Source organism: Triturus cristatus, chromosome 4_1 (genome assembly GCF_964204655.1).
Source record: "Triturus cristatus chromosome 4_1, aTriCri1.1, whole genome shotgun sequence".
In the NCBI taxonomy this organism is placed as follows: domain Eukaryota; kingdom Metazoa; phylum Chordata; class Amphibia; order Caudata; family Salamandridae; genus Triturus; species Triturus cristatus.
In genome coordinates, this window is record NC_140585.1 from 916123009 (window position 1) to 916139373 (window position 16365).

The window sequence follows — 16365 nt, forward strand, 5'->3', positions numbered from 1 at the left end:
GTCGCAGGAACACCTCCTCAAAGTGGCTGAGTGGAATCTACAAGATTTCACTCAGTCACTTTGGAGCCCATGCTGCGTCAAAACCCTGCGCCTGCTTGAAGCAGACGTAAGGATTGACGCAGCATTAACAAGATATGGCCCCCAGAGCATTGCTGGAGCTGCGTCGTGCTTGCGACGCAACTCCAGCAATGCGCTGCCTTTACGGCACAGATGCGTCACACATCTGTCTGTTTTTTGCCCCATGGTGCGCCGCATTGTAAATGCGGCGCATCCATGGTGGCAGAGCCGTGACGCACAATAACTGGCGCATCCCTGCTGATATGCAGGGATGCGCCAGTTATTGTACGTCTGCCCCCATGTGTTTTCCTGGACTTGCAGCACAGACTGTGGTGGCCTCCAAGAACCATGTGCAGCAATCTGATCCACCAGAAGGTGCCACTATAAGATCAACTGGAAGGAATGTATGTGGAAACAGATAGCATGTATGAGGAGCGAGTCTGAGTGTCTGCTTATGTGATATCTCCGAAGAGAGGCCTAAAAAAGGACTCTTGAAGAAAGAAAGTCAACAATCACTTGTGGGGCAGAGTCTTCTAAAAAAGAATATGTCTTTACAAAATATGGAAGTGGTCTCCCTAACACGAGGGATAAAGCCATCTGGGGATGGTAGGTGGAGGCCACTGGCCTCCGGATATCCTTGTATAGGTATTTCCTGCCACAGTCACTCCTGTACCTTCCACTATCAGTAAAAAAAAAAAAAAATGTTTCTCTGAAAGCTCTGAAGCCGTTTTGCAGCCGTCCTCCCCAGACTATGGGAATGCAGAAGGCTGATGAAGACTCATCTGCAGAAAGGAAACTTTGGAAGGAAGGTAGAGTGAGTTTCAGAACAGGAAAGGGACAGGTCAAGCAAATGAAGGTGAAAGTTCACATGTTGATGGTACCCAGTGAGCCGGATAACCGGGATGGTGAGGAGGGAAGGGCTGATGCAACTGAAGTGTGTCACACGGCTCCTCGATGATGGGGATGGTGTCGCACGCCTGGCGGGAGGCAAGTAAGAAGTCAACAAAACTCATAAGCACAACTACATACACTAATGGTGGACGTGAAAAGTTTAACAACAGTGAAGACCATGTAGGCTTCTGCCTTTGTTAGCCTATCGCATACATTCTGTATGCTGGTGCATATGGTTGGTGCTCATATATCATTGATTTTCATTTCGGAATGCAACAAAATTGAAAATTAATAAATACAAATTAGGCAAAAACAATCTCTGTACAGACACTGCTTTTTAACACACAAGCAGGCATTTTCTAAACTTGCACAAACAAAAAGACATGCTGCAGAAACACCTGCTAGCTCTCACACTCAATGACACACTTTATCCGTGTACATTAAAATACAGATACTGCAGACATACTGCTGTCCAGCACATACATGTACATATTGCCACTGACACTGGCACATCCTATGTAAAGACACACCCTAGCAAAACATGCAGGAAAATAAGTCCACGGCCATGACTGAGTTGTAGTAAAGGGACGTAACACATCGCCTAGTTTTATGCTCTTATCCTGAGCTAATACAAAAATTAAATCAAAATATGATTGTGATGTTGCTGCAGTCAGGAGTGTTTTACTGTGATGATTAAGAATGTGTAAAGTTTTTACTGTACAAGTCTAGTCTCACTTCGTTTCCAGCCGAGGGTAGTTCACAGAGTTGTATACTTTTGTTAGGGTCTTGCATAGTTTGTGTTCACTAGAGCTGGTACATCTCAAGCATTATTTAAGTGTTTTCTGGAGAACTGCTTGAAACAGTGCTGCGTCAGCTAGTGAACATTCTGTGAGCGAGTACATACTTTGCACGGATTTTACTCATGAGTACTCTGAAAGCATGCCTCTCTACTTACTCGCTGGTGCTGTGGTTTCTTCTCCTCCTCAAGTAATGACAGGAAACATATGATTCATGTGTGGAGTTTACTAGATGCACTCCCCAGAGCGGCCTCTTGCAGCAAGGCCTCCCCTCCAACTGCCCTGGTACAAATGATAACATTCTGCAGCTTCTCTCGGGTTCCAGCAGGGAACCTCACCTGCGGAACGTTCCTTACAACGCCTAACACTCTCTCTGCCACTGCACACCTTGGGGAGCTTGCTCCAGCTCCTGAAAGTTCAGATTTTCATGTAAAAGCCCAATTCGATGCAAAAAATACATGAAGTTTGCGATGACAAACAGCTTTGCAACTTCACACAAGGTACCCCTGATGATGTCGGAGTCTGGCTCACACTGACAGGCACCTAACATGAAATGGTCAGAACGGGACAGTACATGGATCCGAGAACGAGTGGCACATACATGCACACAGATGTCATGACTGTGCGCCTTTAGCCTCTCCAGCATACACAAATATATAAGCAAACAGGCATAAGCAACTGTTCAGATGTGAACTGAGGTTGAGCCTGCATTAAATTGCCTGGCAGCTGTGCCTTTTCTTTGAGACAGTTTGTACTTGATCAGTGTTTCCATGTGTCACTGGAGTAGGTTTCCATATAAGCAGGCACAACACGTGTGTATACACACATAGGAATCCGCTGCACATTCATTACATGCAGTTGAATGACAAGTTGTGCATTTCACACTGAAATTACGCTTTGTTCTCTGATCTTCAGCTCAGCATCTGGCCAGCTGCTAAGGAAGATTTTAAGGCTTCACAGGAGGAAGTAGTTTCTTGCACAAGGTGCAAGGGAGGGAATTCCACTGGTGAGTTCCCTGGAAGGAAGTGTTCCGGTGGTGCCCATAGAAAGCTTTGTGTACGCCATAGTGGACTTTGAACAACTGGAGTTTTTTTTGTAGTATTGAGAGAACCCTTTTTGGGAAGTCCTAAGTAAAGCATGTTTGTGTTTTTAATATGAATTGATGGCAGCTGAGGTGACAGCTGCTTTGGCCTGCAGCTGGATAAAATGTGTATATTTGCACAGAAATCTGAGTTGGTTATGGAAAGATTTGCAGATTACATTGACTTGAGGTTATAGGAAGGCACTTCTTTATTTATTTGAAAAGTTTTATAAAGCGCGAACAAGACCCAGAATGGGTATCATCAGTCAAATGATCTCTTACTTAACATTTGACTATAAGGACAAAACTAAGGGCCTGGTTTAGAGACTGATGTAAGGTCATTCTGTCACAAGCGTGACAGGTATCCCGTCCACCTTACAACAGTTGCCATGGATTTAATGCGCTGAGGTGGACGGGACACCCCCCACATTTGTGATGGAGTAACCATCCGGCAAGCTCTAAATCAGGCCCTACATTTTGAAGTTTTGGTTTAGGACTGAAGGGCGGCGTGTATTTGAAGAGACGGGGCAACATAGTGTTACCACAGCTCTATCCCCCCTAATCCTGAAAAGAAGTGTGTAACTTTTAGAAGCCTGTGCTCCATATTCAGTATCTGGATTGCATTTGTGACATACTTTTGTTAGTTTTTCATTAACCACACCAACAATAAATCCAAAATCCTTTCTCTTCTCCATCAAATTCTACTATATTTGTGGCATGAAGCTCATTATCATAGACCTGCCTTGTTTATAACTGGGACAGTGGTAATCCAAGGAGTATAAAAGTTCAGATAACAGTGAAGGTTCCTATAGATCTCTTTGCTATTGAAGGTTAAACACTTAATTCACTGATAACAAGTTAAAGTGTTTGTCCGTAAAAAGTAGATTACAGACCCCAAAAACTAAAAGAGCCCTGCCTAGATCACTTCCTGGGCTGATCAGTCGCAGTCAAATGGACTACTGTGAAGCAAAAATAAATATTCTGTAACATTATATGAGTAGGGTGGGTGGATACTGTACAGAGTGAAATGCAAGGGCCGTGACACTACATAGGGGGGTGCTGTGTTCTGAGCATAACGTGCTAGGCACTACAGTAAGTGAGCAGTTCTGTACCAAACAGGGTCAAACAATGAAGAATACATGAGCATGGCAAGGAGGTTGTTTACTGGATGAGGGAGAAGCATGGAACACAGCACTCAATTGGCTCAATTACTACATAGAATGGTTGGTTACCTAACCAGTAGAGTGAAATAAACACACCATAGGTCTGTTTAGAAGGATGTGTTGTTACTGAGTAAAATACATGTTATATACAACTGCATGAAGCAGGCCTGGGTGGAGTTTGCAGAGTTTCGCTACTTGAAACTTTACAAAGTGACACAAAAACTCCGCCAAGCTACCCAGAGTTCGGCAAGCAGCGGAGTGCGTTGCATCACACTGTTCGCACTGATTTTTTGTTCCGGGTGTTTGTCCCGTGCTGTAAAATCAGCGCAAACGGCCTCATATGAAGCACAAGCTTCTTTCTGCTGCTTAAGTAGAAGTTCTACTCGAGCGGCAGCTTCATCAACGCGAACGGAAGGTTTCTCAACGTGAGCGGTAGCGACCATCTGCTACTGCCTGCATTGAAAAATCTCCTGGGAAGCGGCGTAGCGTGGGATTTTCCTCGCTCGCGCTCGCCAACTTACCGTTGGCGAGCATGAACGAGGAAAAAACTCAGAGTGGAGTTTTGCGGAACTCCGTGAGCTCTGTGAAGCACGAAAAACTCCGCGAAGGGAGCGGGGTTCACCGCCCAGGCCTGCTTTGAACCAAGAGAACTGAAATAAATGTATCGTACCACCACATGGAAAGGGCTGTTGGGAATGAGCTCTCCTCCGAAGCGAATGGTGATGATGTACTTCCCGGGCTCTGGGGCCGTGTAGTAAATATCAAAGGTCCCATCCTGGTTCTCCACCACATCCACATCAAGCTCTCCTCCATCCGGTGTCGACACCTTGCAGGTCACTTTGCCCTTCCCTGCAGCCTTGGCATCCACGGTGATCACCGTCTCTTCTCCAATCTGAATGGTGGGACCCAAGCAGGTGCCTGTTTGGTGGACAAAGGTAGTGTTACAGTTGACGTGTTAGAACAGTAATGCACTCTTGATCTTCATCTTACTGGATCCTGCGGAAACATTTAGAGGGATGGCAGGACAGACAACTTCATTGTCACTCTTTTAAAGCCTCTTACGTACAAAACTGGTCCGCATCGGTCAGTGCATGGTTAGCACCAACTAGTAAACCAATTACAACAATTAATTCTAGAACAACAAATCCCAAATGATGCATAATACCAGAATATTGAATTTAAAACATCTAAAGTAAGTATGCAGCTAAATGCAGATTTATTATACTGAACTCCATATATGAACCTTAATTATATAAATGTTGCCCAACAACATGCCTTAATTAGAGTAACTCGGCATATTTACTATTACAGTGCAAAGGTCAAATTCCAATTCATTACCCCAGTAGAAAGAAACTGACATGAGAAAAACATGATTAGTGCCTCTCAGATTACATGTTACTATTTATTACCAATTTATTACCATTGTTGTATATTCGATGCTTCTGCTCTCATGAGTCATTGCCCCTTCTCAATCTCTACAACTGTAATAAACATGCACATATGCGAATGTATACATATATGTATGTGTGTGTGTGTGTATATATATATATATATATATATATATATGTAGTGTGTAAGTATATATGTATACATGCATATACATAGAAATATATATAATGTGTGTATATATTTTTTTTCAAGATTTTCAAGATTTCTTGTAGCGAGATACTTATGTAGTCCACATTCTGGCATACAATCTTCGATCATCAATGTCAGAATATGCTCTACCCTGAGCTCACCCCTTGCTTCTCCAACTAAGTGTTTTTAACTCTAAATAACTGTAGACAAGTGTAGAAGAATATGACATGTTAGTTCACATGCGTTTACAACGAATGCCATTACAACGCGGTTGTTGCAACGACCGCGTTGTTACTTCGCATACCTTTACAACGCAAGTCAGAACAACGACTTGCTGTAGGGAGGGCACTGGATGTTGGAATAGTATAATTTACTATTCCAACTTCAGTCTGTGCAACAGTAGGGAAGGTGTTGGATTTGAAATCCAACACCTTCTGCCCCCTATAGCAAGTCGTTGGTCCGACTTGCATTGTAATGGTATGTGATGTAACAACGCGGTTGTTGTAATGACCGCGCTGTAATGGCATGCATTATCTCGCATGCGTTGTAAACTATGTTTACCATGTAGAAGGACCCGACTACAAAACTAGTTATAAGTGTGTAAACGTAGAAGGGAGTAGAGTAGATGGGTTGGAGGGAGAGAGAGTGAGTGACTAAGCTAATAAGAAAGCATGCCTGTGTGTGTTCTGAAAGTGGAAGTGTCAGGTATCAATTGTGCACTATGTGGCATAACGCCTATAATTGAAATTATACAGAATCAAGGAATTGCAAAAAATGTAAATATCTAGCTCTTGCTGCTGTTGAACCCCTTAATGTAAAAAAGTGAGGAACATACCTAATCCATGACCTCCAATGGACACTGGAAACAGAAGGAGAGAAAATAGAAGAAATTACAACACTAAAAACAAATAAAGATCACGAACATATTTAAGAAGTCAGTAGGCAAGTGGCTGCAGCACTGGGGAGTTTTTCCTGAAAGTACTTTAGATGACACAGCAGAAGTATTTTGGGTAAAAACTGACAATGCCAAACATTCCATGACAGAACAAACAATATTTTTTTACACTGGGGGTCTGTCTTTGGAGACAACCATGAAAGTGAGATGTTGTCTTTGGAAAATGATAAATCCTAAGTCAGGCTTTCTTCGAGGACACGTATCACCCTTTGTGTTTAAGGTTGAGGATTCGCAGCAATGTGTAGAAGGGCATCAAGGTTACCTGGTAGGTATTGTTATAAAACACACTTGTACCACCTATGCCTAGTGCAATTCTGAAGCAGCATCTCAGATTTGTGAATTTAACACCACTTGGAACTCAAACAGGAGAGACCAGCACAGGTTTATACTCAAATCTAAACCAGAGCGGAAGTAAAGGGAGAGCACTGCCACCATGAAAGACCCTTACCCACCTGTCACTAAGCACTTGCTGGCATCTCCCGTGGGCAGCGCATGGATCCGGAAAGGGGAAAAGGGGATTTCGTCCCCACCATACTTGATAGTTATAGTATAACGGCCAGTCATGTCGGGTACATAGGACACGGTGTATGTTCCATCTCCATTATCTCGAATGTTGGCCTTCTTTGGTTTGCCTTCAGGATCCTAGAAAGAGTTTAGATAATGAATAATGTATAGGTCATAAAGACTTTTCATTTGTTTGTACAAAGATGGCACTCATGAAGGCTTCAGCCCTAATCCTAAAACTGTATATCAATATAACGAAGGTTAACAGCGTAGAATTGATGACAGAAATAAATAAAAAGAAACAAGAGACGGATCAGGAATCGAAGCACAGCAGGTGAGGGAGGAGTAAAGGTGTGAGGCAGTCAAAGGGCCGGGTACGAGAGTCCTTCTTGATTTGATGGTTATATGTGGCACAAAGAGAGTAGTACCATGAATGGGTATGAAGTTACATCTTACGGTCTGTATTAGGAGGTACAGAGGAGACAAGGAAGGGCAGGATCTGAAGCGATATCTTTCTGTTTGAATAAAAAGTTAAATAGATGGGACTAGATTGGTCTGGTATGAAACTGCAGAGCTTAGTGAGGTTTTGAGGAGAAAGAAGATGGATGTGGTGAGTTACCACTGGGATACTCTGAAGGGTGGAGAAGAGCCAAGGCATTTCAAGAGGACTGTCGAGCGTATGAGAGAAGTAGTAAGTGTGATTGTGTCATGATATTTGTGTTTGAATACATATGGAGGGAGAGCAGCGCATAACGTACGATTTAAAAGCACCCTGCTGCAGTGAATTAGTAAAGCCAGCATTTACCAGTGCTTTAAAGCAAATTAAATGCATTTGAGAGAGGGGCTATGGAGGGATGAGAGTCACTTTTGCCAGGTGGTAGTGAGGGAATCCGAGGAGGAGGTCATATGGGGAAGCGCCAAAAAAAGATAGTTGCACCGGGCGCCACCAGCACTAAAGCCGGCCCTGAGGGAGAGTGAACGAAGATGGTGTGAGGCTGGGTTTTGTTGTGGTAGAGTTTAAGTATTTGGGGTGTGATAGGGTTGTCCCCAATTTTCTTGATGTCGATGTTACATGTGAGGTTAAAAAGAGAGTCATGTTAGTACATAGAAGCTGCAAACTAGCATGGTCGTAGAGGTGATGTACATACAAGGATCTGCACTGTAAGGAGCCCCTCGCCAGCATCGCGGGCATCAATGGTGAACTCCACGGGCAGGCTGGCAGGGATGCCAGAGGCATTGAGTCCAGGTCCGCTGGCACGCACTTTGCTGGCATCATGTGTAGGTAGCACTTTGATTTTGAAGGGACTGTAATAGAAGAATCCAACACAATACTAATCCACTAAATGTACCAAGTAATGGAAAGAAGAGACAGAATATTAAATGGCAGATCTTAGAACTGCAGCAATGATATTGGCCAATCACCCTTTTTTACAGAAATGCCCATTCAAGCAACATCTAGTCCATTGGTTTCTTGAGACCCTACTGCCGACACCTCCAGTCCTAGCATTTCTAGGATTCGGCTTCCCACCATTCTGAGCTTCTTCCTGCATATCAGCACTCGACCTCTGTGAGCATTTGCAGTTCTGTTCTGTCATTTAATTTGCAGCCTAACCTACACCCCAACACTTTCATTCCCAGCTCTCCAGGCCAAATACTTCCTGTTTCTGCAGTCTCAGATGATTCCTGTTTTCCAGCTATTGCTAGCATTCCGAGATCTGCACTCCTACAACATTTGCAAACCAGTACTTACAGTCCTGCATGCCCCCAAAATACCCTGGGCCTTATTTACAAGCTCCTTGCGCCACTGGTACATCACTTTTTTCCATATTAAATGTGACGCACCGGCGGCTCAAGGGGTTTGTAAGTAAACCCCCGAAAGTCAGGCTGTATGAGTAATTCCTGCTCCAGTCCCTAGCATATCCCTGAATACTGGATCACAGGTTTTATAGACTCTGGAGCTGATTTAGAGATTGGCGGAAAAGGTCCTCTGTCACAATGGTGAAGGAATATCCTCTCTACCAAACTTACAGTCAAAAGTATGTCGACGACAAAGCCTACTCCAAACCCATAGCTGAAATACCCTCCAATGACCCAACAGACAATGGGCCGTCAGCGGTTAGTCATCCTACCGCTCGCCCAATTTAGAGTGGGTAATCGAATGGCTTTTTTTTTTTGCTGTCCACCACCTCCAGGGAAAACTTGGCACTCAGGGACAGTAAAAAAAATGACCTCCACACCATGGGAGAAAACTCAATTTTTGTAAGGGTCGTAAGTTTTTCATTTTTCAGAAACAAACTCCCGCTTTGGGGATTCTCTGTAACAGTCTCTCCCATAATTCCTACTTTTATCTCCTTCCAGTACATCATTGACAGTCCCAAAGTACCCCAGCATTCCCATATGAGTACCAGCCTTTGACAATATTCTCAGCAATGTACTGATAGTTGAAAAGGAGACTTTGTATTCACCTTTTCATCTTCGCAAGAACTACTATGTAAAAATGAGTTAACAGGGTGAGAGGACATAGAAGAAAAGAGGCCTTTCTAGAGAGATAAGTCTTACCTGCGAGGGACTTCCTGCTCGGCATACTTCACGGACACCGTGTATGGGCCATCGGTGGCTGGGGTGTAGTTCACAGTGTGGGTGCCATCGCCCTTGTCCCGAACATCAACTGGTTCTGCAACTCCTGTCCAAGAGAAAAAAACATGGCTCAGATATCCTGCCCTTGAAAGAGGGTCATTTACAATAAGGGAGTAGCTAGAATAATCAAAAACCTTCAAAATACAAAACCATGTCACACCCTGAAAGCACAGCGATTGAGCCAGCCTTGGCAGTGGCCGTTGTGCTAAAGGGGGCTTATCCCCCAATATTTTTTAAATTGTGACAAATGATAATTGTTAGGAAAATTAGCGGTGTGCGCACTGTTCCAGTGTCATCGATGAAAGCATGACACTATTTAAGTTTTAAAAAACCAATTTAATGACACGCTTTTGAATTCTCTCCTTCGTATTCCATCCCGTCTGCACCCCAGAAATTTTGAGGAGGATGAATGGAATGTCACATGGAAAATGTTAAGCACATAGAGCCAGTAATTATAAGGCAGGCTTCGCAGTGGTATAATGACCTTCTCGCATTCTCTAATGCTCACAATTCCAGAAGATATTATAAAGCCATGATGGCTCAGTCAGGCCACAATTTTGGATACAGGCAGTGCATGCACGGCTTTTCATTTTTCTAGTGTCGATAATTTGTGTCCCACTCCCAACGCATTGGCTAATAGCATATCTGGCATTTAAAATTATATAAAGCTGCAGTAACAAGTGATATATAAAAGTACACATTGTTAGTCTGTGCACGGGCAGGCTGGAGCGGAGAGAACAATGGGGCTTGTAATTGGTAATGATAACGTGTTATTGGCTTGATCTAAATTATCAATCGTTCGCAATGAGGGCCCTGATGTCAGGGCTGTAGCACTGGGTGATGCGGATAAGGCAAGGAAGGAGCAGGAGTAAGGACGATGTACAAGAGTCATTCTTATCACAAGTAGAGGATGGGTGAACTGCATTTACATGCAAGGCATAGACGTGTACCAAATATCCAAAATCTCACCTACTGGCACACTGGACAAGTCATTAGACATCACTGATGCCCCAATTTTTGCCACCTCTACCAGCTCTACACTATTACGTATGATACTAGGTATCATTGCTGCACCAAAGTGTGTTTGGTCACTCCAATTCTGCCATAGCTATAACTTTGCTGTTCGACGACAACACAGGACACATCTCTACATCTGTAAAGATAATGAGGTGCCCCAGCTGTACTACTTACTACTCTACTACTAGTGCTGTGTCTACTCCTAGATCAGATAATTCCAAACAGTGACTGTGATATTTACTTCTGCCACTAGATGGCAGTGTTGCACTAGATTCTTTCAACTACATTTTCCTCCGATGCTAGGTTTCACTAGGCACCAGAATGTCTTTGCTGGTGGGACAGCAAGGGATAAATTGTCTCTCACTCTTTTATTCTCCCAAGTAACACTGTTGGTAATGTCTATCCTCGCTAGGTTTCTGGGTTGACCTGTGTTCAATCTTCATATGAAATTTCTGGTCACTCAAGCTGTATTTGGGGCGTCTGGATTTTTACTACAGTAAGCTATTCCGCAAGATTGAAGTTTCTTTCCTGTGAATTGCAGCATCCAAGCTTGTTGTTTTGTCCACTGTGTGCCTTCCAGCATACTGTGCAGTGGCTCATTTGAATCCATTCTAATGTCCTGTGAATTCGCTCCTACTGCTTGAGGACTACTATCCTAGGATTCTTCGGGGTGGGGGTGGGGGGGTTGCTTCAGACAGAATTTAGGGTTGTGAGTGAGCATTCTAAGGATTGTTTAGATAGTTTGGCTACTTGGTCTTCAGCACTTTGTGGTGCATTTGGGCTCAATTTTATTGATAGGGCACCAGAATTTAAAGATATGTTTCTGGATATTTAATGACAGGGGAAAGCCCCCTTCTTCTCCATGCTCCCACCCATGGTTTGGGCAGTTTATAGGCTCACCGAAGTTATGTTATGTTATGTTATGTTATGGCAATTTGTAAAGCGCGCGATTACCAAGTAGGTGTCCTGGCGCTGAAGGTGCAGTGTTTCTGTATACTGTTGTGTTGCTCTTAGACCCCACACTTTACTTCCACAAAGTAAGGTTTGACAGATGATGCTGTCAAACAGTTTTCACATTATTCTTACTCGTGAGTCACCATGCCTACTAGTTTAAATCGGGGTGGAGGGGTGGGAGAGGGTGTTTGGGTGGGTGAGGGGGAGGTGGGAGGATGGGAGAGGGAGAGTGGGGGGGATGTGTATTTCTTTTTTGTGTTATTTTGTATTTATGTTATTGTTTATGTTACCATCTACGTCATGTTCCAGCACGCGCCAGGTCCATTTTATTGCCAATGCCTATGTCGTTTACACTATCACGATCCTACCTATGCCTATGTCATTTCCCAATGTACCCCAGAATCAGTCTCTCCATATTGCCAGCATCAACGTTGGGGTGGTTGTCACGATCCTGATAATGCGTATGTCCAATCGCTATGCACTCCTGACCTAGGATTGTTCCCCTGTTGTTGCCCTTGCAGAATGTACAGGCTGTTTTCAATCCACCATGTTGGCCTTGATTAGTTATGTCATTATCTGCTATTGATACTTCTATAGGCGTGACGAGAGTGAATAACTTGAAATTGCTCTCTTTCAATGTCAAGGGCCTGAACCAGCCAGTCAAGCGCCAAAAGATTCTAGAATATTTACGTAGGCAAAAGGGTGACATTGTGATGCTGCAGGAAACTAAGCTTGAGGCCTCACAATTTCATACCCTTAGGAATAAATTCTTTGTCGAGGTCGCAGGGTCGGAGGCGATAGGGAAGAAAAATGGGGTCCTGACATTGATCGCGAAAAAGTCTAACGTGGATTTACTCTCCTTTGAGTCGGACTCAAAAGGGCGGTGGGTTACGACCAAGCTGTCGAAGGACGACACTGAATTTTATGTGACAAATGTTTATGCCCCTAATACCTGTGATCTAACGTTCTGGTCTGATCTGGCTAAACAACTAGAGAATATCCCGGATTCAGCCATTCACATTATGGCAGGGGACTTTAATCTCCCATTTGACCCGGTGTTGGACAGGGACTCTAGATGCTCCTTTCGTAGTAATAAATCTCATAAGGCCTTCACTAATCTGTGCACTCGATTCCAACTGGTAGATACATGGAGGTTACAGAACCCTGATGGAAGGGATTATACCTTTTACTCTCCACCACATGACTCATTCTCCAGGATAGATTATCTATTTATAACAAAGAATGGCATTCCCAGAATGGAGGAAACATCCATAGAGCCAAAGGTCTTATCCGACCACTCATGTATCTCCTTGTCCATTTCCAATGTTAAATCTTCTGTCAGACAATCAATCTGGAGGTTTAATGAGGAGGTCCTTGATAAAGAACAATATAGGGTGGAGATAGAGACCGCGATTGGTGACTACCTAGAGCAAAATGGTAGGGGGGACACTTCGGATCTGATTCGGTGGGAGGCGCTAAAGAGTACAATAAGGGGAGTAGTTATTAAAATAAAATCTGTTATCAATAAGGAACACAATAAAGCTCTGGAGGTCTTGGAAAGAGAAATTGCAGCATTGGAAAAGAAGCACTTGTCAGATAGGAAAGAGGACACAATGAATAAACTAGCTAATAAAAAGTATGAATATAACAAAATAGTCAGTGAGAGAGCAGGGACTTGGTTGACTAAGAGGAAACAATTCAAACTCTGTGCGTCAAACAAGGCAGGGAAAAGCCTCGCGGCATACCTCAAGTTTAAAGTCCAAAAGAATACGATAATTTCCATCAAAGACCAAGGGGGTGCGGCACACTCTGACCCAGTGGAGATAGCGGAAGTATTCAAGCAATTTTATGAGCAACTTTATGCCAAGAACAAGGAGGTAGTTGATTCCAAAATAGACGGTTACTTGGAGGACTGCAAACTCCCATCCCTGTCCAATGTAGATCGTGATGGCCTTAACAAACCCATTACTCTTCAGGAAGTAGAGAAAGTCATTAAAGCGCTAAAATGCGGTAAGGCACCCGGTCCAGATGGGTTCACCGCTAGATTTTACAAGAGTTTTTCCGCACTTCTATCACAACCACTACTACATCTATTCCAAGAAATCAGTGAGGTGGGGGAGGTGAGGGGAACGTTATCGGAAGCCATCATTGCAGTACTACCGAAAGAAGGGAAAGATCCGGCGCTGCCAAAGAATTATAGGCCTATCTCCCTCATTAATCTCGACTGTAAACTTCTAGCCATGATTTTGGCCAATCGGCTTCAAAAGGTCCTACCCAAATTGATACACGCCTCACAGGCGGGATTTTTAAAGCATAGATTGTCGAGCGACAATACCAGAATATTGGCGCATGTCCTCGAAAGGGCAAGACTGTTACCTACACCCACGGTTGCTATCACGCTTGACGCAGAGAAGGCGTTCGATAGGGTGGATTGGAACTATCTGCAGGCAGTCCTAAATAAATTCAACCTGGGTCAAACTTTTACAAAGATGGTGATGTCTTTGTACTCTTGTCCCTCGGCGAGAGTTAGGGCTGGCGGATCATTTTCCTCCTCGTTTAATTTACACCAAGGCACCAGACAGGGTTGTCCTCTCTCGCCATCACTGTTCCTATTGGCCATTGAACCCTTTCTCTATCGATTGAGAAATAACGATGGTATTGCTGGTATCCCATTTGAAGAATGTACAATAAAGTTGACGGCATATGCGGATGATGTCTTAATAGTTTCGGAAAGGGCGGAAGAGGCTATACCGGCTCTTCTTTCTACCATTGACAATTTCTCCAAGGTATCAGGATACAAGCTAAATAAAGATAAAACAGAGGTGAAATTGTTGAATAATTTTGGTAATAAGGAGATCATGGGGGACTCAGGATTGACGTGGCAGCCAGGCTGCTTTAAATACTTGGGACTGGAATTTGAGAAAGATCTAGTCACAACGTTAGGGGTGAACGAAACCTTGATTCTGAAGAAAATTTCTAAATTATTGGAAGGATGGTCTCCAAAATTCCTTTCATGGTGGGGTAGGGTGGAAACCCTAAAAATGATGGTGACACCACTGGTAAATTATCTGGCGTCCATGTTACCAATGACGTTCTCGGAAGCCTTCTTGACAAAGGTGGATGGGTTGTTTGGGGGGTTCCTGTGGCAGGGGAAGAAACCCAGGATATCTATGAAGAAGCTACAGCTATCAAAAGAGAAGGGCGGCCTGGGTCTTCCTAGCTTTAGGAATTACCAGACAGCATTTCTGTGTAAACAAGGGGCGCAGTGGTTGTGTCGAGATACGGAATATACCCCCCTGTGGATTGAGATTGAAAAATCTCTGGCTGGTGATGCCCCCCTAACAGCATTTCTTTCAATGGATCTGGCCCATCTGCCCCATTCCAAGTATATACTACTGAATACGAGAAGAGCGCTTCTGAGACTAGATCAGACCCATAAAACAGGTTTGTTATGGAGGAAGTCTACTATGGGATCGTTATGGCATAATCCGTTGTTTAAAATGGAAGGGAGGCCTTTGCAGTGGGAAGAATGGTCTAGGAAAGGCATTAATCTGGTTAAGGACTTATTTGAGGAAAAACAACCACTACCGTTCTCCTCGCTCCAGGCTAGCCACAACCTGTCACCAATGGATTTTTATGACTTTTTGAAACTTAAGGTTGTTTTGTCTAATCGCTCTCTTAACCCTAGTGACCCTTGGCTTCTGACCCAGGTTCCACGACTCTTGAGGTCAGGTCACTTTGTCTCTAAAATCTATAAATTACTCCTTCCCATCCCAGGGAAGGCATACAAGAAGAATGAATCCAGGTGGGAATCTGAGCCTAACTCTACTGGTTTGGTATTTGATTGGGACTTGATCCATAATACTGCTCTGACGAATAAGATTTCCCCGATTCTGGCCCAAACCAAATACATGCTCCTTAACAGGACATATTGGACGCCCGAAAAACTCCATCGACTGCATCTGAGGGACAGCCCCCTATGTTGGAATTGTAATATAGCGGTTGGTGACTTGGCTCATATGCTTTTTGGGTGTTCTGCACTAGGTCTGTTTTGGGGGAAAGTGTTCGACTGCATAGACCATACTTTTAAGATCAAATCCAAGAGGGAGTTTGTATATGTTCTGTTGGGGGTGCTAGATAACAACCTTCCTAATAACAATGATCGTCAGTTGTTAGACATCATGCTTACTCTAGCATGCAAAGTGGTGTTATGTAAATGGAAGAGCGCCTCTGAGGTCTCATTCAGGGTGTGGCAGGATTGGCTTTCGTTCCTAAGAGGGGCTGATAATCCAGCGCTACACTCCTCCCCGTGGCGCGCTCCCAATAGGAGGCTCTGGAAATCCCTGGACAGCTCATCGTTCTCGTTTGACCCGCCCTGAGGGGAAGGGAAGAGTTATGCCCTTTGGATCATAGAGTATAGGGTGTGGCAGCTGCTGTAGTAAACGTATGATATAAGGCATGGGCTGATATGATGCTCACCCACCATAATGCAAGCGGAGTATTTGGTGCGGGTTGGAATTCGTGACGTCCTTCAATTACTTATTTATTTTGTTTCATTTCATTTCTTTCACTTTCACTTAGGTGTTTTATTTAATTCATTTAATTCAGCTAATTCATGTGGTTAATTTATGTAATTCATCTCATCTAACTCGTATACTTCATTCAATTCATCTAGCCCCAGTTTCAGTATTTCCAAATTCAGTTTCATTACTAGTCTCACTATAGGATTGC

General features: G+C 43.7%; 1 protein-coding gene across 5 annotated transcripts in view; it reads right to left on the reverse strand.

Moving 5' to 3' along the window:
* The window catches only part of FLNC (filamin C), a 206718-nt gene that overhangs the window by 36295 nt on the left and 154058 nt on the right, over positions 1 to 16365 (reverse strand). For 3 of the 5 annotated variants that reach the window (XM_085653712.1, XM_085653707.1, XM_085653709.1), the window contains 6 exons: positions 9586 to 9709; positions 8175 to 8331; positions 6975 to 7164; positions 6403 to 6426; positions 4660 to 4907; positions 939 to 1034 (listed from right to left, as the gene is read on the reverse strand). In XM_085653712.1, the coding sequence (XP_085509838.1) occupies positions 939 to 1034; positions 4660 to 4907; positions 6403 to 6426; positions 6975 to 7164; positions 8175 to 8331; positions 9586 to 9709 (839 nt within the window). The remainder of the gene's footprint in view (positions 1 to 938; positions 1035 to 4659; positions 4908 to 6402; positions 6427 to 6974; positions 7165 to 8174; positions 8332 to 9585; positions 9710 to 16365) is intronic. The other 2 variants (XM_085653708.1, XM_085653710.1) reach the window with 1 other exon arrangement.